This window comes from Podarcis cretensis (assembly GCF_951804945.1).
Source record: "Podarcis cretensis genome assembly, chromosome: Z".
Taxonomy (NCBI): Eukaryota; Metazoa; Chordata; class Lepidosauria; order Squamata; family Lacertidae; genus Podarcis; species Podarcis cretensis.
Genome location: NC_137184.1, coordinates 50005520 through 50030174, shown reverse-complemented (window position 1 = coordinate 50030174; position 24655 = coordinate 50005520). Strand labels below are relative to the sequence as shown.

Genomic DNA, 24655 nt, shown 5'->3' with positions numbered 1-24655 from the left:
TGTGGGGCTCCTTTGACCAACTTGCTGCTGCCCTCCAGTGGCAGGAATTAGGACCTGCACCTCTTATTTGCAGCCAGCCTAGCGACAGACAAACAACAGGGTGGATGACAGGGCGCCTTGTTTCTTAGGGCTCATCCAGACTTTTGTGCAGCGTTTCTAAGCTCCCTGTCCGAGTTCTTGGAGGTTTTCTGCTACAGTGCTTTCCCCCTGAAAACTCACTGTTTGTGGCTGAATCAGAGCAAATGCAATCAGCACAAAATCCAAATTGCAATTCCGCATTAAAGGTTTTTTTGGGGACAGTGGAGGGTCAGAAAAAGAAAAAAGAGCTCAGCATGAACTAGGAAAATGCAGACCTGTGCCAGTAAAAACATTTCTTTGACTATGAAAATAAGTGTGGATGTGCCCTTAAAATCACACACCCCTCTCTCACACCTGCTTCTGCAACTGGAGTTCCATAGGACTGGTCCAAAGCAGCCTAGATTTCATTCCCTCCATCCCCCATCAAACACCAACAATTTTTTTAGGAGTTGTAATATTTTTACATAATGATTTAAGGAATCATTTAAACCCTTGGGTTTCTTTTATGGGGCCAGCCAGGGCCGGCCCACCCGTGAGGCAAGGTGAGGCAACTGCCTCAGGCGGCAGGATCCACTGGAACAGCAAATCCCAATGTTGATCTTTCTTTCCCCTATTGTTCCTGACATAGATCTTCCTTTTCCCCATCTTCCCTCTCTCTTAACTAGTTTCAGAGGCGCATGTTTTTCTCTGTGAAAACCTATTTAACGCAGAAAGCAAGCTTACTCCATCTTCCATGTGACAACTCTTTAGAAATTCATAATCTTGGTGGCCCTCCTCCGCACACCTGCCAATATCCTTTTTAAACGCTGGTGTCAGACCTTGACACAGTATTAGTGAGCCAAAACTGGACACAGGACCCCGGGTATGCTCTGACCAAGGGAAAATAGAGTGGTCTTATGATCTGGACACTCGACTTCTGTTGATGCAGCCTAGAAGAGCATTAACCTTTTTGGCTGTCTGCCAATATCCTTTTCAAATTGTGGCCACTGGAACTGGACACAGGACTCCCGGTGTGGTCTGACCAAGGCAGAATAGAGCGGTATATCTTCCTCCCGAGGCCGATGACCTCACTTTTCCTGCCCTCTGTCACTACTGCTTCCTGCATGGGGTGAGTGGAGGCGAAGGCAGGACAAGGAGGCCTGCAGCTGTTTCAGCCAGAGGAGTCCTGGGATTCCCCCTGCAGCCAGGCTAGATTGGACTGTCTCATCTTGTGGGGCACAGTGGGGGGGGGCAGGAGAGCTCCTCACCTCTAAGACAAAAGGATCCCCTCCTCCCCACCAGGGAATAAGGGGTGGGTGAAGAGCTAGCTCAGGAACAAGGAGGGAAGAAAGATCCACATCTTCTGTCCTTGCTATCTTGCCACCTGAGGCGGCCACCTCACCTTGCCTCAGATTTGGGCCTGCCTGCATGAGGGCCTGATGGGTGGACAGATGTTTTCTTCCCCAAGCTGACCTTTTTCCTAGATTCCCATTGCTCCACAGAGCCAGGAAGCCCTTTTGCTTTTCCTCTGCATCATTTGGGGCCTCCAACATGACCACTGCCTGCTCCACGTGCTCCCTTATCTCCCTGGACATCACTTCCTCACCACTTCCTGGCTGGAAGGGGATGGGAATGGCGTCTGGCTTGGGGAGTGCAGGAGGGGGGCGGCGGCAGGAAACGCCTGCCCAGTAAGAAGCCCCTCCCTCTTGAGTAGGGATGGCTTGCATGTCCCGGCCCCTCAGCTGCTTATTCCCCACAGCTCCCAGCAGCGTGTGGGCTGGAGTCCTGGGGCGCTCCTTTGTCCTGCCGGACACTCGCACAGGTCTCCACGAACAGGTGAGTGTTCTGTGCCTGGGGTGCATGGGGCCATCCCATTTGCCACCTCCTTCTGGCGTGCCTGGTGAGTCCCTTGTCTGGAGGAGAAGGGGTGGGACGAATCCTCTCTTCACTGTCTCCTACCCTAACTGGGGTGGGTGAAGACACCCTTGCTGCCAGGCCTGCTGTGCTGCTTTGCTCTGGGGTCTGCAGGCTCCCACTGGCGAGGCAGCTCAGCTGGCAACTCCCCACAGCATCTGCAGGTAGCGCTGGGAGAGGCTCCTACCTGAAACCCTGGAGAGCCATTGCTGCTGGTCAGTCTGGGTGGTGCTGAGCTGGATGGGGGGAGAAGGGGCTGGCCCTCCCATGAAGTCAGCTGAGGCCATGGGCTCAGGCGGCAGGATCCACGGGGGGTCCTGATCTTTTTTCCTCCCACCTTGTTCCTGATGCGGATCTTCCCTGGTGTGGAGCGGGGGATACAATTTTTCTATTCGCCTCCGGTGCCAAAATGTCTTGGGCAAGCCCTGGCTCTGCCTATGGGGGCTACCTATGTTCCATTTGGGAAAGCTCCCATCCTGGCATTTTCTGGTGGCTGAAGAAGGGTGAGTCACCACCACCCTGTCCCCAAAATGAGATCTTGAGGGTTTGTGTGCTGCAAACTTCAGCTCTTCCCAGGTCGGATGTTTGAAAAGGGAGGACTCGGGGTGCTGCAGCTGTATAAGACAAGGGCGAAAGCATGGAAGACTTCCTCCCTCTGAATGACTCCTTCCTTCCCCAACCTTCCCACTGTGTCTTTTGGGTTTTTTAAAGGAGCTACATCACTTTAGAAGAAAGGAGATTCCAACTAAACATCAGGAGGAACTTTCTGACAGCAAGAGCTGTTTGAGAGTGGGATGGAAGGTGGGGGGGGGGGCTCTCCTTCCTTGGAGGTTTATAAGCAGAGCTTGGATGGACATCTGTCCGGGATGCTTTATCTGAGATTCCTGCATTGCAGGGGGTTAGACTAGATGATCCTTGGGTCCCTTCCAGCTCTACAATTCTTTGATTAAATTGGCTCTTCCAACAGACAGGAAACATCACTTAGGCATCTTTCTGAACCATCCTCTCCCTCCCACACCCATTATACTCTTGAGAAGCAGCCCTTCCAAAGTTATAGGAATCTCTCCATCCCTGACCTATAGCTCTGCAGGGGGCTACATGGGGGTGGCAGCTAGAAAGGCTCCCAGCTCCCCATCTCTGCATGGCATCCCCCGCCCCCGCCCCCGCCCCCATGCTGCCTGCCAGAAAGAGATCTTGCTTAATTCTGGCCAACATCCAGACCCGCCTCACAGCACATTTTGTATAAATTCTGCAAAGCTGCATGGGTTGGCAGTGGGGGGGGGGCTGTGCCTTGAGATGGCTTTGGGTGTGGGGGAGAAGAGATGAGGGAAAGATGGGGGGGGGGGAAGAGAGAGAGAGAGAGAGAAAAGAGTATCTTAGAATCCTAGAATTGTAGAGTCAGAAGGGACCCCAGGAATCTCCAGCCAAGCATCCGTGACACATGGCCATGTAGCCTCTGCTGAAAAACCTCCAAGGAAGGAGAGCCCCCCGCCTCGTGGGAGTCTGTTCCACTGCCAAACAACTCTTACTGTCAGAAAGGTCTTCCTAAATCCATGGGATCGGGTCCTGTCCTCCAGAGCAGAAGAAAACAAGCCCTTGCAATATCTCCTCTCATATTTCCTCCCAGTCTCCTCATTTCCAGGCTAAACATACCCAGCTCCTTCAACCGCTCCTTATAAGGCTTTGTTTCCAGACCCTTGATCTTCTTGGCCATTGTCCTCTGCACACCTTCCAGCTTGTCCATATCCTTCTTAAGTGGTGGAGCCCAAAACTGGACACTGGACTCTAGGTGGGGTCTGACCAAGGCAGAATAGATTGAGACTAGGACTTCCTTTGACCTGGACACTCAACTTCTGGAGATGCAGCCTGGAAGAGCCTTAGCTTTCATTGCTGCTGCATCAGTCATGTTAAGCTTCACTCATGTTCAGCTTGTGATCCACCAAGACCCCTAGATCCTTTTCACATGTACTACTGGCCGGCCAGTTGTTCGCCATCTTACATTCATGCAGCTGGTTCTTCATGCTGTGTGTGTGTGTGTGTGTGTGTGTGTGTAGCCTGCCCGGCCTTCTGATGGTCCTTAAGGAGGCTTCCCAGTAGGAGCTTCTCCTGCGGTGGAGGAGGGGAGGTGTGCCTGCTGTTTCCTCTGGCTCATTTCCTCCCCCTTCAATATGCTCCACAGGAGGGTTGTGCCTCTCATCAGGCCCCACTCATGGCACCTGGCCAAGCTCTCCGAAGTCCGGACTGAGGCTGACACCACCATGCACTTCCCGGCCGATGCCTTCAACCTCTCCTGGCACTCAGGCTGCGACCCCAGGTGAGTGGCTGCCTGACTAATAATAATAATAATAATAATAATAATAATAATAATAATAATAATTTATTTTTACCCCACCCATCTGATTGGGTTGTCTCAGCCACACTGGATGGCTTCCAGCATATATAAAAACATAGTAAAACATTAGATCTTAAAAAGCTTCCCTATACAGGGCTGTCTTCAGATGTCTCATAAAAGTCATATAATTACTCATCCCCTTGATGTCTGATGGGAGGGCATTCCACAGGATGGGCTTGGGCATCTGTCTGGTTTGGCAGCACCTCTCTCCCCATGGCAGCAGGGGGCGGTGGGGGCACCCGGGGCTCTTTCTCTCAGGGGGCTGACCATGGAATTATAATATCGAAGGGTTGGAATGTGACCCACTATCCTTTGTCCAAAGATCACAGGGCAGTTTTCAGGATAAAGTTGTTGGCCCCCAACTCCTGGTAGCCTCAGCCAGGATGGCCAGTGGTCAAGGGCGATGGACCCTATGGTCACCTGTCATGGATGCTTGAGCTTTGCAGGGGGTGGATTGGATGACCCTCAGGAGTCCATTCCAACTCTACAATTCCATGATTCCATGACTTGTAGTTCAGAAACATCTGGAAAACTGATTCCCATCATCCTCAAATAGGCGGGGGCTGGTCCTTGTCTGGGAACAGAGAGCAGGAGGAGGAGGAGGGTGTGAGTTTGACTGCTCCTTACTAGTTGCACTACCCTGCTGCCACCTCCACACCCACCCACCGCCTGCTCATGGGTTGGGCTCTGGAGTTACTGCTGGCTGACTGGCTTCCCAGACCTATCCTGGGCCCTGTGGCACAATCATCCTTGCTTGGCTGTGGGACATGGCAGTGGCTTCGTGCTGAAACTCTCCAGCCTGGCATTTCTTCCACCCCCCCCCCCAATGCTTCAGATGCTTGTTTGGTTTGAGCTCATCTCCCTTCAGGAAGGGAGGCGGCTTGGGAGCCGTCCTGGCTGCTAGCAGGGAGGAGGTAATGAGTTGCAGGCCTCTTGTCTGAGTGAAGGGGGCAGGGCTGCCAACGCCCTCCAGCCTGGAGTGGGGAAGAGGGCACAAGTTGCCAAAAGGCTGGGTTTTGTCGTTTCTGAATTTTCTGACATGCTGTCAGGGCCTGCCCAAGACATTTTGCCAAAAAACCACACCCATGCTCAGGCATGGTATTGAGGATTCCTAGACTGCCGGTGTTGGGGGACTTCAACATCCATACCAAAACAGTTGGCCCTGCGGTCACTTGGGACTTCAAAGTTGCCATGACGACCATGGGGCTGCCCTAATATGTCATTGGGCGGGAAGAGGGTGATCTGAAAGTGGGTGTCATTGACATCCATCCCATGTCATAGTTAGATCACTTCCTTTTTGAAGTCTAGGCTTTCAGCACTTTCAGCCCCCTCTGCAGAGGTGGTGGACCTATGAGAAGGGTCTGCCCTCGGAAGCTGATGGATCCAATATATTTCCAGACAGCTCTGGTGAGAGAGTAGGTGGCACTGTGGTCTAAACCACTGAGCCTCTGGGGCTTGCCAATCAGAAGGCTGGCGGTTCGAATCCCCACAACGGGGTGAGCTCCTGTTGCTTGGTCCCTGCTCCTGCCAACCTAGCAGTTCAAAAGCACGTCAAAGTGCAAGTAGATAAATAGGTAGTGCTGCAGCGGGAAGGTAAACGGCATTTCCGTGCGCTCTGGTCTCTGTCATGGTGTCCCATTGTGCCAGAAGCAGTTTAGTCATGTTTGCGACATGACCCGGAAAGCTGTCTGCGGACAAACACCAACTTCCTCGGCCTGAAAGCGAGATGAGTGCCGCAACCCCATAGTTGCCTTTGACTGGACTTAACCATCCAGGGATCTTTTACCTTCTTTACCTATTAGACAGCTCTGGGGGACTTTCTGGCTGATATGACTGATGTTCCTATCAAAGCCCTGGCTGACTTGTGGAACATCTGGATGACTTTTGGCCCATTGACACAATCACCCCTAAGCACCTTCTTGGGCAAGGTTCTTGAGAGGGTGGTCACACACCAGATCTAGGTGCTTTTGGAGTAAACCAATTTTCTAGATTCATTTCAATAGAGGGTTTCGGTTGTGGTTTTTTTGTTATGTATTTTGTGTTCCCATTTTGTGATTTTATGTTGTGAACCACCCTGTGATCTTCAAGTGAATAAATTTAATAATTAAATAAATGAAGCAGTATGCAAATATTCTTAGAAATGAATAAGAAAGGTTACTGGCAACAGGCACTTTTGTCTACAACCTCCTAATGCGGGATCCCCCCCCTCCCTGCAGTGATCTTCCCTTGCCCTGGAACCCCCTCGCTCGCCACTGCAGCACAGACAAGAGCAGCTCCCTTGGGAGCATGGAAAGCTTGGACCAGGGTGGCCAGACATACTACGAGGGCAGCCTCTCTCCCATTGACCAGACCATGTACCAGAACAAGCGGGACTCTGCCTACAGCTCCTTCTCGGCCAGCTCCAGCGCCTCCGACTCTGCCCTGCGGCCCGAGGACGGCGGTGTCCCCGAAGGCCTCCCACCAGACCCCCGTTACCTGCAGACCAGTGGCGAAGCTGTGGCAGCGGTGGGCCTGCACGCCTCGCCCAGCCGGCCTGCCCCTGGTGCCAGGACAGCCCCCTGCCTTCAGGACAGTCACTTCCCCAGCTCTACCAGAGCTGTTGTGTCCACCCCTCCCCAGCCGCCAGTGAGGCAGGACAGCCTGCGAGCCTGTAACCTGCCCCCAACCAACACAGAAGGCCGTTGGAAGGACTCCCCTCGCCTCAAGGCCCGCTGGACCTCGGACACGCTCCTTTCTGTGCGAGGCAGGGACCCCGAGCTGGGCAAGGAGTCACCCACAGAGCATTACTACTTGCTGAGTTCTCATGCTGACCAGCCCACCCCCATGGAGAAGGAAGCCCAGAGTGCCAACTCCCTTCCGGGTGAGCAGAGCAGTGGGGAACACCCCTTGGGAAAGCCTCACACAGGCAGCCAGGACCCCTCTGTCACCAAGCCAGGCAGCCCCGTGGGTGCCTGCCAGCCCCACTGGAAGGCCTGCTGGGCTGGAGCACTGAGCCATCGTCACAGTGCCCCAGAACACCTGCTGGCGGCTCAGCTGCAGGCTCTGCACGTCTCCTGCCCCCAGGAGGGCTCTCACTGGACTGTGTCTCCGCTGCACATGGAGCAAAGGAGCAACCCAGGGGCCCAGCAGAGTCAGGGCTCCCCCAGAAAGGCACAAAGCCCCCGTTCTGAAAGCAGCTGCTGCCACATGGGGCCAGAGCGACCCAGGAGTGCCTCTGTCGAACTGGTATCCTCCCCGCATCTGCAGCCCACTGGAGATGCCAGCACAGGCCTGAAGGAGGCACCCAGCATGGAGGCATCGGCAGAGGTGGGGCAGGAGGAGGAAGGGAGCATCGTGGGCACCAGGAAGGGGGGCTCGTCTCAGCACCGCTCAGCCCATATGCGCCGCCGCAGCGACCGCTTTGCCACCAACTTGCGGAACGAGATCCAGTGGCGCAAAGCACAGCTGCAAAAGGCGAAGGGCTCCACTCCACTGTTGGAGGAGGGGGAGTCCAACCAGGAGGCAGGGGAGCCCCCCGGCAGCCCCCCTGTCCCTCCTTCCCTGCCCCACTCTCCTCCACCTCCCATGCCCAAGGGCCGGCCTCCTGGCTTGACCCAGCATAGAGCGCTACTTCCCAGGCGCTGGGGCTCTGAGCTGAGTGTCTTTGCAGCAGACAGTGGTTTCCCAGGAAGCCCCAGGAAGCCCCAGGGAGCTCTTCCACCTGGAGGAAGTCAAGGGGGCCGCTGGAGGTGGTCACCAGAGCGCAAGCTGCAGCCCCACCATCAGAATCAGCAGGTGGCTGATTCTGGGAGCCCCTTGCCGCCCCCTGAGGACTCCGGCCTCCTGCCTTTTGCCGACCGGAGGAAGTTCTTTGAGGAGACAAGCAAGCCACTGTCCTCTGGGGGCTTCAGCTGCCAGAACAACAGGCTAGCGGGGGTACCCCTCCCCAGGATGGTGGACCAGGACTCCTTCCAGCCAGCCAGCTCCGAGCGCAGGGACCAGCGCCGCCACTCTGTGGACCAGCCCTACAGGCTCCTGCAGCCCCCGCCACCCCACACCTACCAAGACTTCCTTCCAGAGGTGCCTGCCTTTTGCAAGCCATTGGCCCAGTGTGAGGAAGACTGTGATCACTGGCGCCCCCTTCCCTGCTCACATGCTGCCCGGGAAGGCTGTGCTTGCTGCTATGGGGATCGGTGCCCCGCAGCTCATCACAGGAACATGTCGGCAGCATCTGGCCACTGGGCCCACCACTGCCACTCGCACGCCTGGAATCGCTGCCGCGGCTGCTGCTGCTGCCCAGCCCAGCACAAGTTCTTGGAGGAGGGGGGACCGTGGCATGCGAGGAAGACCTTTCTAGCGGTAAGAGGGTGTGGGTGTGGGAGGGGTCTGTTGCAGGACTGGGAGAGGATGTGGGCCAGGTGCTGCTCATCCAAGGGTCTTGGAACTAGCCAGCCTCCCAAAAAGGCTTACTGTGCAGGGAACAAGTCATAGAATCATTGAATGATTTGGAAGGGACTCTGAGGGTAATCTAGTCCAACCCTTGGGAAGGCAGGAATCTCCACTCATGCATCCATAGCAGATGGCCTTCCAATCTCCCAAGGGAATCTCTTCCACTGTGAAAGGGCTGTTCCTGGCAGAAAGTTCTTCCTGGAGTTTAGTTGCAATCTCCTTTCTTGTAACTTAAAGCCATAGGTTAGTGCCCTCTCCTCGAGCGGGAGAAGATAAGATATAGATACCTCCTCTTTTCCAAGCTAAACATCCCCAGCTCCTTCAGGCTTGGTTTCCAGACCCTTGACCATCTTGGCTGCCCTTCTCTGCACATTCTCCAGCTAGTCAATATCCTTAAATTGTGGCACCCAGAACTGGACACGGGTCTCTAGGTGGTTTCCCTCCAAGGCAGAATAGAGTGGTACTTTTACCCTAACCCTATGATTCTATATGTATGCTTTAGCTGAGATTCCTGCATTTGCAGAGGATTGGATTAGATGACCCTTGGGATCCCTTCCAACTCTATGATTTTATTATATGGACACTGTGCATGTGAAAAGGATATTGGGGTCTTAGAGAACCACAAACTTCATGTGAGTCAACAGGGTGGTGCAGCAGCAGCAGCAAAAAATAAAATAAAATTAAAGTAAAATAAAATAAAAGCTAATGCTAGTCTGGGCTGCATCAACAGAGGTCTCATATCAAGGTGAAGGGCAGTCATAGGACTACTCCCTTGGTCAGCCATTCCAAGGAGAGTCTTCATCATTGCCTGGTGGATTCCAGACCTCCCCAAGGGCTGGCTCAAGACATTTTGGCACCCGAGGCAGACCCGAGATTTGGGCCTACCTCTGTTTCAGGGAAGAAGAGAGGGAAGATTGACATTAGGGGGAAAAGTGTGGGGAGAGAAAGTTTGGCTTTGGGATCTGTTGCTCCTGACGATACTGCAGTCCGAGGCAGTTGCCTCACCTTGCTTCATGGGTGGGCTGGCCCTTCGTGCCACCACCCTCAGCCTCTGTTCCTTTTTTTCCAGGACTTTTCCTTGGGTGAGTGGGAGCCTCCTGCACCCAGCAGGAAGACGATGAGCCCATCCATGAGGTAGGCAGGGGGTGCCTGGGGTGGGCAAGGAACGCTAGATGTTGGTGCCCACAGATGGGTGGGGTGGGGAAGCAGGAAAAACGGCAACGTGGCACAGCAGTTCCTGATTCACTTGATGTCCCCAGGTGTCTGTGAGGTGCTCCTGCTGGGGGCCCCTCCTCGCAAGATGCTAGGCCCTTCTCCGTCATCGGCACTCACCCCAAACTGCATGAGGCTCTGAGGCTGGCATAGGCCCACATAGGGAACTCTTGTAGGCTGGAGCAACACAAGAGCCATTCCTTCCCACCTCTGCTAAGTCCTGTGTGTTTGCTGCTGGGGCTGGACCCATTCCATCCTGCTCTAGGGAGAGGCGCCACTTCCTCAAGGCACCCTTGGCATTATCACAACCAAGATCAATGAGGGCCTTTCTTTGAAGGCCCAGCACCACCCACCAGCCACCTCAGGAGGAATGGGAACTGAGCATTGAAACAACCAGAGCCAGGAATGTGGCACACGAACCAGCTGGGGCAGGTGGAGAGGGCAAACTGGCCCAGCCTTCCTTCTGACTGAAGGGGTTTGCCCCATGGCTGTAGCAACCCAGGAAGGTGGGAGAGAGCAACACACCCTTGCTGGCCTTTTGGAAGCCCACTTCCTGTCAGAAGCTTCTTCCCGAGATACTGAGGCAGACCTGGTGTTAACACAAGGGATGGGGTGTGTGGGTGGGGGGTGGGGTTGTCTTCCCTAGTGCCATTCTGTGGTTCGCCTCAGGTGTCAGAATGCCTTGGGCTGGTCCTGTCTGCAGAGGCTGCTGCCACTCACTTCCAAGTGTCCTGATTTTCCAGGGACAGTCCTGGAATGATGGAAGCCATCTCAGTTTCTGATTTGATCTTGGAATGCTTTTATTTTCCCTTTTCCTTCCCTCCACATCTCGGAGAACAGTTAAAAGTGGTGTCTGTGTGTAGGGGCAAAAACAGAATCCTGTTTATCCTGAAAATAAAATTCCAGCACCAAATGAAAGAAATGGTGAAGCTGTCATACGATGCCCTTCCCGTAGTTTTGAAGGAAAATATCAACAATCCACTTCTTCAGCAGCCAGCCATTTCTCAAGAAAGGCATGGTGCCTTTATTGTGAAGAGAGCCTTTCCCTGTCTGCTCAGAAGTATGTCCCATTGTATTCAATGTAGGTTCAGCGGGGAGGTTGTAATTTGGCTCAAGGTGACAGATACAAACTTGTATATGACTTCTGTGGGAGATCAGACGGGGAAAAGATGTTTCAGATCAGACAGGGAAAAGATGGGGAATAGGATGTCCCTATTTTCGCCAGAGAAATGTTGGTGGGTATGCTGCAGGTTGCTCTTCTTTCACTCTCCTTGCAGTGAATTCGCACAACACAAGGTGGGCTTTGCGAGGGTCAGCCCCTTCTGGACCTGCTCAGAGGCCTCCGAGGCAGAATGGCACCCTTCCTGCCACGCTGGACCCACTCACAGCCTCTCCCGGGACGGCAAGAGGTCTGGGCGAGCAGCAGAGAACCTGGCCTACAAAGAGGACCCTGCCACCCCTCACAGACACCCCCTGCGTGAAAGGGCCTATTCAGAGAGCCACCTCTGTGCAGAGCAGGCCGGTGCTTCCGGGAGGGAGAGACGAGAAGCCCCTCTGGCCAAGTTGGAGGAGGGGGCCCGGCTGGAGTCTCCCCGGGCAGCCAAGCAAAAGGGCCTGCCCCCTCCACGGCCCCCGCCACCAAACTGGGAGAAATACCGCCCCGGCTGTGCCTCCCACAGCCATCTGCTTCCCCCCAAGGCTGGCCCACACCCTCACCTGGAAGAAGCCTGTGCCCACGGCCAGAGCAGCAGCGAGGTGGCAAGGCAGCGGTCTCAGAGCCTGCCTCTGGAGCAGCTGCAGGGGGAGGCCGGCCAGCAGCTCAGCCCCAGGCCTCAGGAAGCCCCCCACTCCCCCTACCACTACAACAGTTCGCCACTCCGAACCCCAGAGTGGGCAGTGCCAGATGGGAGCAGCCAGAGTGGGTCATCCAGGCAAGTAGTGCATTGCTTTCTGCTTCTTGGGGCTCATAGGTTGTGGGCATGGGATGGGGGTGGTGGTCTGTACAGAGGGGCAGGGAAGTAGGGAAGGTGGTTTCAGGAGGGACTAGCTGGGCAGGAGAGAGCAGGATCAGTGCCTAGGCCTCTTCATACTGACGACTCAAAGGACAGGTGGAGGTTTCTACACAGAGGTTGGGTGGGATGCTTGAGCTGAGATTCCTGCCTTGCAGGGGGTTGGACTAGATGACCCTTGTGTCTGTGCCCCCTTTAAGCTTAGCCTGAACCCCATCCAGCCTGTAGCAAGAGACTTTACAGTGAGTGGACTTGTTGGGACGGGGGCAGAAAGCAGCAAGAGGGTCAGACTGTGGGCCAGAAGAGGAGGAATCTCATGGCAAGTAACTTCATGTGGGCTAGTAGTGTGGAGTTGTTTTTCCAAAAGCAAGGATGGGACCTGGTGGCAGGACTTGCCCAACTATGAGGTGGACTGAGACATCTGCCTCAGGTGGCAGCATCTCAAGGGGCAGCTGGAGAAGCAAGGGAATGTGGTGGGGGTCAGCTGCTGATGAGATCTTGTGAAGTTTTGCCACTGCTGCCACTTCTTCTCACATCTCTGAAGCTGCTGTGGGTGACACTCGACCTGGCCGCTGCTGGAGAAGTGGTATGTGTGAGATACATGTGTGAGAAGTTGCTTCTTCTCCTCACTTTTCCCGTGGCCGGAGGGTGCTCCACCAAAGAAGCAAGAAGAGGCACCAGCTGTGTCTGTGTTCAGGTGAGATTTTGTGGACCTCTCCCCAAATCTTGCCTGAACCCAGAAGCTGTGAGCAGGGGAGGGTGGGCCCAGATGTTGCCAGGCTCCAATTCTTATCATCTTGCCATCTTATCAGGAGGTCCAGTTCCACACAATATAGGGATCAGGGCTGTAGGTGCAGGAATTGGCAGGTGGATGGCTGGTGGTTAAGGGCAATAAGTTTAAAAAGAACAAAAAACTATTGTAGTATAAGGTTAATGGTAAGGAATGGAATGTGAATTAGAAATAATCAGGGAAATAATGCAGCAACAAGGAGGACCTTGGACACATCATGAACGGAGTGCAGGAAACCAATTTTCTGAAAATGTGTATTAAATTTGTTTTCATGTGGCTGATTTGGTAAAAATTTGGAAAATCAACAAAAATGACTTAGGGGCATGTCTCCTTTGGCATTCCCTCCCCTTAAATATGAGACAGGTGCCATCCCTGAGGTCTTCCCAGCACCTGGGACTTTCCTATTCCAAAAAGTCTCTTCACTGGAATTACTTTTAAGGTGTTTTATTGCTTGCTGCCCTGTGCTCCTTCAGTAGCCTCAGCTTTTGTAGCTGGAGTCAGTCCGGGGCCTTCCCTCCCAGGCCAGGAAGAAAAAGGTAGAAAAACCACTGAGCTTGAAGCCATTTAATCTGTCTTTAACTGGGTGTCTGGTGGGTTTTGTGCTTAAAGGCCTGCATGTTCCCCGGAAGAAGCAGCAACACCCAGGCCCCTGTGGGAAAAGGGGAAGGATGGATTGGCCAGCAGGACCCCTGAGCCGGTGTCAGCCAGCCCCTCCAGCCTTGGTGAGTTCTGCTTCCCCTCTGCAGGTATCCCTGCCTCTTGTCTGTCCAGCAATGCTGCCATCTGAAAGGGCTTCTCTCTCTCTCTCTCTCTTCCCCCTTCACAGCCTCCAAGGAGCTAGAGGGGGTTGAAGGAGATGCCGGCTGCCCAGGTACAGTGGGTTCAGTGCACCCCTTCCACCTGAACTCGGAAGAGCTGATGAGGGACGTGGCAGGCAGGGACCGCTCCCTGGCTGGAGTGCTCAGCCCCACCCTGGGTCTGGTGACGGCAGCGGAAATGATGGGGGGCCTCTTCTCCCCCAGTGAGGGTGCTGTGTGGCCCCCTCAGGCTGGTGCCGTGGGACTCTCAGCCAGGTAGGCATACCAGCTGCAATGGCATCCCCAAAAACTCTTGGTATGTAGGGCAGCAAGATCTGGGGGCCGGGGGGTGGGCTATGTGGGTCCTTGGCACAGAGCATCCTTCCCCTGCCAGGAGCCCTCCTGGGCCCACCAGCCTCATCCAGCATAGAACCATAGAATGGTAGAGTTGGAAGGGACCATGAGGGTCATCTAGTCCAACCTAGTCCAATGAGGAATCTTTTGCCCAACGTGGGGCTCGAACCCACGTCCCTGAGATTAAGACCATCTGAGCCGTGGTCAGGAGGGGGTAATGGGAACTGAAGTCCATTAACATCTGGAGGACAACCAGGTGGGGGAAGGATGGCTCTGAGCCTTGAGGAAGGACCAGGGTGTGGGGGACCCACATTCAGACCCCCACTAAGCCATGCAGCTCCCTTTTTCTCAGTCTGTCCCACCTCACGGGATTGCCGTGAGGATCAGTTGTGGGAGGGGAAGAAAGTAGTGCAAACCACCATCCAAGGGTATTATACTAATGTATAGGAAGAGCCTCAGCCTCTGGGTGGGTGTGAGCCTGGGGTCTCCCTGGAGGTGCCCCTCCTGCTGATGCCCCTCTTGGGACACCTCATTGCTGCCTGTGACTCCCACTTATCCCCCACCCCCACCACAGTTGCTGTTTTATTGTAAATCTATTGAGAATTCATAGAGCAGTAGGATTTGTAGAGTTTGAAGGGGCTTACAATGATACATTGCATATGTATCATTTACAATGATATCAATGCATGATAGAACAAGGGCTTAAGAGCAGCTTATTTTTTATACTGCTGTCAGCCAATAGCTGCATGACTTATAGGATGGTTCTAATTCGTCACCATGACTTTGCTTGTATGCCATTCACACACAATGCTCAAAGTGATTTAACAAGAAGGGAACAGCAATTCAGCAGTAGTTCAGAAGTGGAAACGAAAAGTACACCTGTTGACCACCTGAAAATCTTTAGCCTACCCATTATAAGCATTTAGTTAAAGAGACCAAACTCTCTCTCTTACACACATGCATGCATGGAGATGAGCAGTACTGCCAGTACTATCCAGACTTCCTTTTGTGCCGCGTTTCTAAGTACAAGTTTGCACACTAAAGCACCATGTCTGAGCCTTTCTGCCCCTGGCTTTTCCCACAAAAGCCCCCTCTTTCCCGCTGAATTGAAGCAGATGGCAATTCACAGAAAACCCAAATGGCTGTTTGTTCTGATTTGGCATTATAGAGCAGGTTCTCATGGAAAGTGCAGGGCAAAAGGTAAGTGTGGATGAGCCCTAAGGCCTCATAACGTCTTCCAAAGCTGGAAATTATGCATTGGACAAAGGGCTACTGTTTAGAACCCCAAAGGGCTCCAAAAGCATTCTGCTGACCTCCCTCTTCTGTCTTCTTCCCCTGAAAGATGTTCAGTTTTGCAGGTTTTGATGCCCCCCACTTCAACGTGGCATATCCTGCCCTTCCAGTATTTTTCATGTGTAGTGTCTTGCCATCAGTTTTCTGTATACATTGATGCATAATCTTATTTGTATGCCACCTTTCCATAGTCCAAACCATGCTCAAGGCAGCTCACATTAAAAAACACATAACTACAACATGACATAGGTAGTCATAAACAATAAATCAGGGGTCGGCAACCTAAGGCCCATGGGCCGGTAGCGGCCCACGAGGCTTGTCTAATCAGCCCATGGCGATCCCTGCCGCCGCCACCCCTTGCTGCCCGCTGTTACTGGTGCGGCACAGCGTGGCACAGGGATTGCCTTCTGGGTTGATGGTGCCTGTGTGCAGGCACACGGGCACTCCTCCGACCTGAATGTGTGTCGGAAATAGCGTGTGCGCCTGTGGGTGGGACGGAGAAGTGCCCATGTGCATGCACACATGCTATTTCCGGTGCACTTCTGGGTCAGAGGAGCGCCGGAAATAGCGTGTGCGCACGCGCACGGGTGCTCCTCCGACCCGGAAGAGCGAGCATGTGCACACATTCTGGTCCATCCTCCGATGGATGGAGCATTGACCTGCCCATCCTTCGATAAGGTTGCCGACCTCTGCAATAAATGAAACACCAAAAAATGGTTGTGTATTATGTAATGATTGAACACCATCCACATATATCATAACAAGCTCTAAAATAAAAACACAGGAAATTAGTATCAACCACAGCAACAACACACCCCAAGAAAACTCCCAAACATTACACCAGCCCAGGAGTCTTTTCGGCAGCCTCAGCTTTTGTAGCTGGAGTCAGTCCAGACACTGCCTTTCCAGGCCAGGTGGGAAAGACCTGCAAGGCAGGAGCAGGTTTTCCAAGACTCACAGCCAAGATGGTCACGTGAAGGCAGACAGTGTTGCCTTGGCCTCCTCTCCATTTTGGAGCCATCCCTCCCACAATGCTCTTTGTTGGTATAGGCAACCCAGCCAACCTGTCTCCCCAACCTGTGGAGGAGCTGCCAGCCCCACCTCCTCCTGCTCTGCCTACTATAACCTGTCAGCCGGCAAGGCTGAGCTACTGAACAAGATGAAGGAGTTGCCTGAGGGGGCTGGAGCCAGTTCGGAGGAGGAAGAGGTGGACCACGACTTGGCCAGGAAGAAGGTGAGCCGGTGGGAGGTGGGCTTTTCCACTTCAGTCTCCAGGCCCTGCACAGCTGCTTGGGGATTAGTGGGCAGACTTATCTAGCTCTTTGAGTCAAACTTAGACCCAGTGAGTGGCTCCTGTATTTTGGGGAGTGGGCTGGGGGCTGGAAAAGTCGAGTTGGGAACTTGGACAATCACTGTTCATCACTAGCACAGTGTGTGCTTGCTGCGAAACAATTGCAGTTCTGCACAAACAGAGCCCAAGCCCTGTGCTGTCCAAAGCTGAACCCTGCAAATGGATGGAATTCACTGGTATAATCTGCTTGTACCAGTTGCTACCGGCCATGATGGCTCTCTGGCACCTCCACGTCCCAGAGCAGTGTGCCTCTGAGGTGACCCTCAGTTGCTGGGAATCACAGATGGGGAGAGTGCTACTGTTAGGCTCCTGATCTTCTTTTGGGCTTCTCCCATTTATCAGGTACTGGTTGGCCAGGATGCTGGGCTACATGGGTCCCCTTTGGCCTGATTCTGCTACAGCCAGTCTCTTCCTGTGGCACTTGTCCCCGCCTAACTAACCCCTCACCCCAACTGCAATCTCTCCTGCCTCCAGGTGCAGCTGATTGAGAGCATCAGTCGGAAGCTGGGGGTGCTGCAGGAGGCTCAGCGGGGCTTGCATGATGACATGAATGCCAACATGGTGCTGGGCAGAGAGGTGGAGAACCATGTCAAGGGGGTCTGCAAGCCCCATGAATACGAGAAGTTCCGCCTCTTCATCGGAGACCTGGAGAAGGTGGTCAACCTCCTGTTGTCCCTCTCAGGGCGGCTGGCAAGGGTGGAGAATGCCCTCAGCAGCCTGGACTTGGATGCCACTGCGGAAGAGGAGAAGGTACAGAGCAGGTGGGGTGGGGTGGGTGACCTCTGGAAATGCAGCTCTGAAAGGCCTCTCTCTCCCGTTTGGGAGCTCCTTGTCCCCAAACCAAGATGTTTGCTGCCTCCTCTTCATCCCCACCTCTATTTTGTTTTTTTTTTTTTAAATGATATTTATTAAGTTTCACAAAATATAATCAGAACAACAAACAACAGACATCAGAAATACAAACGATATCAAAAAAAAGCATAGAAACAAAAAGAAACATGCAGAAAATTCAACATAATAGTAAAAGAAGCATTAAAAGACAACTCTGGTTCATTCTAATGGTCTTCAAAACCTTATTTTCCTTGCTTCCTCCCGCCTTCCCTTCTTGTATTCCACTTTAAAAGTTTTTTTCAGCAAGCTCATTCAAATTCGTTTTATCCTTTCTCTTTCCCTTTATACACTTCCTTATCCTAATCACTGGATCCCCATCATTTCATTTACACTGCCCTTAGCACTCATAAATTTTACAATGATTTTGTAGATAAACTTTGAACTTCTTCCAGTCTTCTTCCACCAACTCTTCTCCTTGATCTCGGATTCTGCCGGTCATTTCTGCCAGTTCCATATAGTCTATTACTTGTATCTGCCATTCTTCCAAGGTGGGTAGATCCTGTGTCTTCCAGTGTTTTGCGATGAGTATTCTTGCTGCTGCAGTAGCATACATAAAAAAGGTTCTATCCTTCTTTGGCACCAATTGACCGACCATGCCCAGGAGAAAGGCCTCTGGTTTCTTTAGGAAAGTGTATTTAAATATCTTTTTCATTTCATTATAAATCATCTCCCAGAAAGCCTTAATCCTTGGGCACGTCCACCAAAGGTGAAAAAATGTACCTTCAACCTCTTTACATTTCCAACATTTATTATCGGGCAAGTGATAGATTTTTGCAAGCTTGACTGGGGTCATGTACCACCTATACATCATTTTCATAATATTCTCTCTTAAGGCATTACATGCCGTAAATTTCAAACCGGTGGTCCACAACCGTTCCCAGTCAGCAAACATAATGTTATGACCAATATCTTGTGCCCATTTTATCATAACAGATTTAACCGTTTCATCCTCAGTATTCCATTTCAGCAGCAAGTTATACATTCTCGACAATACCTTAACCCTGGGTTCTAATAATTCAGTTTCCAACTTCGATTTTTCCACCTGGAAACCAATTTTCCTGTCCATATTATAGGCCTCTCTTATTTGAAAATAATGTAACCAGTCACGCACCTTATCTTTAAGTTTCTCATAACTCTGCAATTTCCATTTATCTCCCTCCTGCTCCAAAATTTCACAATATTTTGGCCATTTAGATTCCATGTTAAGTTTTTTTAAGGCCTTAGCCTCCATTGGAGAAAGCCACCTTGGGGTTTTATTCTCCAAAAGATCTTTGTATCTGATCCAAACATTAAACAGCGCTTTCCTGACAATATGGTTTTTGAACGACCTTTGTACTTTATCCTTGCCATACCACAAATATGCATGCCATCCAAAAGCATTATCATACCCTTCCAAATCAAGAATGTCTGTGTTCTCAAGAAGTAGCCATTCCTTCAGCCAGCAAAAAGCTGCCGCCTCATAATATAGTTTAAAGTCCGGCAGGGCAAACCCCCCTCTCTCCTTCACGTCAGTAAGAATTTTATATTTAATTCTGGGCTTTTTGCCCTGCCAGACAAATCTAGAAATTTCTTTTTGCCACTTCTTGAAACAATCCATCTTGTCAATTATCTGTAGTGATTGGAACAAAAACAATAGTCTTGGCAATACATTCATTTTAATTACTGCTATTCTACCCAATAAGGATAATTTTAAGTTTGTCCATATTTCAAGATCTTTTTTCACTTCGGACCAACATTTTTCATAATTATCCTTAAATAAATTAACATTCTTTGAAGTCATATTCACCCCTAGGTACTTTGTTTTTTTCACCACTGTTAAACCTGTTTCTCTCTGAAACCTGTCCTTCTCCATTTGTGTTAGGTTCTTCTCTAAAACCATAGTTTTTGATTTGTTGAGTTTAAACCCTGCCACTTGACCAAACTCTTGTATTAATTCCAAGGCTCTTCTAGTACTAGGGATTGGCTCCTGTAATGTCAAAACTAGGTCATCTGCATAGGCTTTTAATTTATAATGTTTCACTCCGACCTGTATACCCTGAATCTGTTGGTCCCTTCTAATCATGTTCAGCAATATCTCCAGGACTGAAATAAAAAGTAGAGGGGAGATTGGGCAGCCTTGTCGTGTCCCTTTCTCTATCTTAACTTCTTCTGTAACCGCATTATTCACAATTAACTTTGCCTTTTGTTCAGAATAAATCGCCCCTATACCGTTCCCAAACCTTTCTCCCACCCCCATCCCTTGCAAATTTTTCTTCATAAAACTCCAAGAGATATTATCAAAGGCTTTCTCAGCATCAATAAATATCAATACTGCTTTCGTATTGATATTAACTTGTAATTTTTCCAAAATATCAATTAAATTCCTTGTATTATTTGACATATGTCTTCCTGGAAGAAAGCCTGCTTGGTCTTTATGTATAATTCCTGCCAAAACTTTTTTCAGTCTTTTAGCTAAAATATCTGCAAAAATTTTATAATCCACATTAAGTAGGGAAATGGGGCGGTAGTTCTTAAGCTGTGTCTTTTCCGCTTCATTTTTCGGTATAAGAGTGATGTAAGCATCTTTCCACGACTCCGGCGCTCTTTTCCCCTCCATAATTTCATTGCAAACCTCCATTAGTGGTTGAATTAAATAGTCTTTCATGACTTTATAATATTTGGAGGAAAGCCCATCTTATCCCCACCTCTATTTTGCCTTAGACCACATCTGGAGTCCAATTCTGGGCACCACAATCCTTATACTGACATGCTGGAACATGTGCAGAGGGTGGCAACCAAGGTGATCAAGGGTCTGGAAACCAAGCCTGATGGGGAACAGCAGAGGAAGTTGAGCATGGATAAAATGAGAGTGAGAGAGTTGAGAGGAGATATCCTGTCCCATGGAAGATGGAGCAAGCTGGTTTTCTCCTGCTCTGGAGGACAGGACCCGATCCCATTGTAGGAAAGTAGATTCTGACTAAACACCAGGAAGACCTTTCTGATAGTATGAGATGTTAAAAACCTCCAAGGAAGGAAAGTTTACCACCTCCTGAGGGAGTCTGTTCCACTGTTGAACAGCTCTTACTGTCAGAAAGTTCTTCCAGATGTTTAGTCAGAATCTCCTTTCTTGTAACTTCTTGAAGCCAGTGTTTTGGGTCCTCCCCTCTAGAGCAGGAGGAAACAACCTCACTCCACCCTCCACGTGACAGTCCTTTAGATATATGAAAAGTGCTATCATATCTCCTCTCAGTTTTCCAGGCTAAACATACCGAACTCCCTCAGCTGCTCCTTATAAGGCTCAGTTTCCAGACCCTATATCATCTTGGTCGCCTTCCTCAGCACCCGGTCCGGCTTGTCAACATCCTTAAATTGTGGCACCCAGAATTAGACACAGGATTCCAGGTGTGGTCTGGCCAAGGCAGGATAGAGTGGGACCATGACTTCCTTTGATCTGGACACAAGACTTCTGTTGAGGCAGCCTAGAAGAGCGTTAGCTTTTTTTGCTGCTGCACTACACTGTTGAGGATGGGCATGTGTGCCTGGGTGTCCTGTGCCTGCTTCCTGGTCTCCCTGCTCTGGGTTTTGACAGCTCCCTCTCTTCTCCCTTCCCCAAATCAAGCTGGCCCTCCTGGAGAAGAAGCGGCAGCTGATGGCGCAGCTGGAGGATGCCAAGGAGCTGCAGGACCATGTCTCCCGTCGGGAGTGCTTGGTCTTCGCCAGTGTCTCACGCTGCCTTCCTGCTGAGCAGCTGCAGGACTACCAGCACTTTGTGCGCATGAAGTCAGCACTCATCATTCAGCAGCGGCAGCTGGAGGACAAGATCAAACTGGGTGAGGAGCAGCTGCGCTGCCTGCGGGAGAGCCTGCGCAGGGGGCCCAAGGAGTACTAACCAAAGCCAGCTGGGCTTTCCTGCATCACAGGGGCTGGGCTACATTGACCCTCAGGGTCCTCTCTAACCGTACCAATTCATATTCAGCTGGTGCCTCCCTTAGGGGACTGCAGGCCAGCTTTGTGCTCACAGTGCCTTCTTGCTCTCAGGACAATTATAATCGTTGCCAAAGATTGCTATGCCAGATCACTGCATCCCCAACCCTCCTCTTCCATGGCTGAGGTTGGAGGCTCAACCAAAGTGTGCTTTGCCGGGAAGACAATGACACCAGCTGCTCAGGAAGGTGAGGGAGGGATTCCTGGAGCTCCACTGGGATGAGGACTCCCAGGGAGGCAGCCTGAGTGCCTTGGATAACTTTCCATCTTCTCCCCTCTGGAGCCACCAACCCCCCAGCCAAGGAAGCTCCCCTAAACAGCAGCATAATCCTCTGGCGCCCACCGCTTATTTCAAGGCCTGGCTTGCCTTTCCTGCCTCCTGCTGCACAATTAATTAATTTATTCCTATCTTAGCTTTCCTTCACCGAGATAATTGTGAGGGGTGGGGGTGGGTGACTGGGATGGGCCAACACAAATCTCAGCCACATCCCTTGAGGGCGACATGTCCTGCAGCTCTCACTGGTATCTTAAGCTTAGGATGTGTTGTGGTGGCTGCAGATGAGTCTGTGCCCCTTCCCCTGCCCTCTGGAAGGGGCTTCTCTGCAAGGGTGGGGTTTTTTGTGGGAGGGAGGTTCCAAGCACAGAAACAGCACCCCTACATGCTTTCCAGTTCCTTTTGTTGCCTCCTTCCTCTCCTTCCCCTCCCAGCACCTCCATCTAAAGTTTCTCTTGCCAAGTTTAAGGGCAGGAAAAAATTCCTCATCTTTCCCCATATCAAGATCTCTTGCTGGGGAGTTGCTGTTTCAAGTTGTTTTGAGCTCTGCTCATTTCCTGCACAATCGTGTCGGGGGGGGGGGGGGAGCTGAGGACCTGTTTGCAGATCCTCCTCCTCCCTTTCTCTGGGTCCCTCATGGCCTGGGGAGCTGCAGCAAGCCCCTTGCACACTGCAGATTGGCCGCTGCTTCCTTGATCTGGCACCGAACCCTCCCAGCTCTACCCAGAGGCAATCGGAGGAACCAGTGAGGGTAGTGAGGGTCCTGTGTGAGTGTCTGGAGGCAGTTGGAGGATGGATGGCGGCTAACAAATTGAGGTTGAATCCTGACAAGACAGAAGTACTGTTTTGGGAGGATGGGGGGACGTGTGGGGGACTCCTTGTTCCTGTACAGGGTAACTGTGCCCCCAAATGACCAGGTGCGCAGCCCGAGAGTAATTTTGGACTCACATCGGTCCATGGAGGTGCAGGTCAATTCTGTGTCCAGGGCATCTGTTTACCAGCTCCATCTGGTACGCAGGCTGAGACCCTCCCTGCCCGCAGACTGTCTGGCCAGAGTGGTGCATGCTCTGGTTATCTCCCGCTTGGACTACTGCAATGCGCTCTATGTGGGACTACCTTTGAAGGTGACCCGGAAACTACAACTAATCCAGAATGCAGCAGCCAGACTGGTGACTGGGAGCAGCTGCTGGAGCCATATAACACCGGTCCTATGGGGTCTTCACTGGCTCCCAGTGTGTTTCCAAGCACAATTCAAAGTGTTGGTTCCACAGTGAGGGAACCTTTAAAGCCCTAAACAGCCTCAGCCATGTTTACCTGAAGGAGCGTCTCCACCCCGGACACCGGGGTCCCTCTCCCGAGGGCCTTCTGGTGCTTCCATCACTGCGAGAAGCGAAGTTACAGGGAACCAGGCAGAGGTCCTTCTTGGTAGTAGCACCCTCCCTGTGGAACGCCCTCCCATCAGATGTCAATGAGATAAAGAACCACATAACTTTTAGAAAACATCTGAAGGCAGCCCTGTATCGGGAAGTTTTTGATGTTTGATATTTTACTGCCTTTTAAATATTTTGTTGGGATCTGCCCAGAGTGGCTGGGGCAATCCAGTCAGATGAGTGGCATATAAATAATGAAATTATTGCATTATTATTGAAAAGGGCTTCCCCCAATACAGCCAGCCTCTGCCCCCCCCCACCATGTGCCCCCTGCTCCCTGCCTGTGTAAAAGGCAGAGCCGGCCCACCCATGAGGCAAGGTGAGGTGACCACCTCAGGCAGCAGGATCCACAGGAGCAGAAGATCCCAATGTTGATCTTCCTCCCCCCTTGTTCCTAATGTAGATATCTTAGCTTCCTGATAGTTGTATGTTGCTTTGAATGTATACTTTATACTTGACTTTCTTCTGTAATGTTTTCTTCTGGATTGTTTTATTTGATGTTTTAATTTAGGTTGTAAACTGCTTTGAGTCGCCCCCCCCCCCAAAAAATATATATATATAAAGATATGAACGTGTTGTTGTTTTTCCTGATGTAGATCTTCTCTCACCTCTTCTGCCCTGGTGGGGAGGGAGGACGCCATTTGGGGGTCTGCCTCAGGTGCCAAAATGTCTTGGGCTCAGTGCCAGCAGCAAGACATATGTCCTGAGAAGGTGCAGCCTTTATTTGCACAAGTCCTTGCTGGAGGGGGGGGCTGCTGTGGCTCCTTTCTTCAGAGACCCCCCCATCGGGAAGACAGTCAAGCCATCTGGGTTGGGGAATCCTAATGCAGCTGCCAGCTAGGTGGGCCTGATCTCCATACTCTTGGGCAAAGTGCCTTCACTATATGTAGACACAAAGCGAGGGGCCACCCATGTTCTATTGGGCTCGTATCCCATTTGCCAGTCTCTTCCTGCCTCCTCTGCTGCCACATCCATGCCTTCTGCTTGCAAATCAGGCCTTTGTGAGTTGCCTGCCCCCTGAATTCTCCATCTTCATGCCCCTCAGACATCTTGTAGACTGGAGCTGGCATTTCCCAGAGAGGATCGACCCACCCATGAGGCAAAGTGAAGCCACTGCCTCAGGCAGCAGGGTCCACAGAGGCAGCAGTTCCCAATGTCAATCTCTCATTGTTCCTGATCTTCCCTCATCCTTTCTTCCCTGCCTGGGTTTGCATGCGCCATCTTGGGGTCCACCTCCGGTGCCAAAATATCTTGTTTCCCAGCAAGGAAACTCCTTTTTGGGTGAGGATTCCTATGGTCACTACTGCCTGGAGCTGGAGGAGAGTGTTACAGCATCTTTCTCCTCCCACCCCCTCAACCCAAAACACATATTTACCAGAGGAATGTGCTGGGCTCCTGCCACAGATATTCCTGCCCCTGACGACATCCTCTTCCTCTCCATTGTGTCTGGAACAATGTTGGGATGTCTGAGCTTCACAGTTTAACCTCTTCAGTGCCTTG

The 24655-nt window shown here is 51.7% G+C and overlaps 1 protein-coding gene across 2 annotated transcripts in view; it reads left to right on the top strand.

Annotated features, from left to right (window-relative positions):
- SHROOM4 (shroom family member 4) overlaps positions 1-23722 on the top strand; it is a 39958-nt gene extending 16236 nt beyond the window's left edge. For both annotated transcript variants that reach the window (XM_079962623.1, XM_079962624.1), the window contains exons 3-11: positions 4151-4285; positions 6580-8701; positions 9861-9925; positions 11281-11934; positions 13412-13524; positions 13629-13875; positions 16297-16480; positions 17072-17347; positions 21087-23722. In XM_079962623.1, the coding sequence (XP_079818749.1) occupies positions 4151-4285; positions 6580-8701; positions 9861-9925; positions 11281-11934; positions 13412-13524; positions 13629-13875; positions 16297-16480; positions 17072-17347; positions 21087-21356 (4066 nt within the window). In that variant the 3' untranslated portion in view covers positions 21357-23722. The remainder of the gene's footprint in view (positions 1-4150; positions 4286-6579; positions 8702-9860; positions 9926-11280; positions 11935-13411; positions 13525-13628; positions 13876-16296; positions 16481-17071; positions 17348-21086) is intronic.
- Positions 23723-24655: the final 933 nt, after the last annotated feature.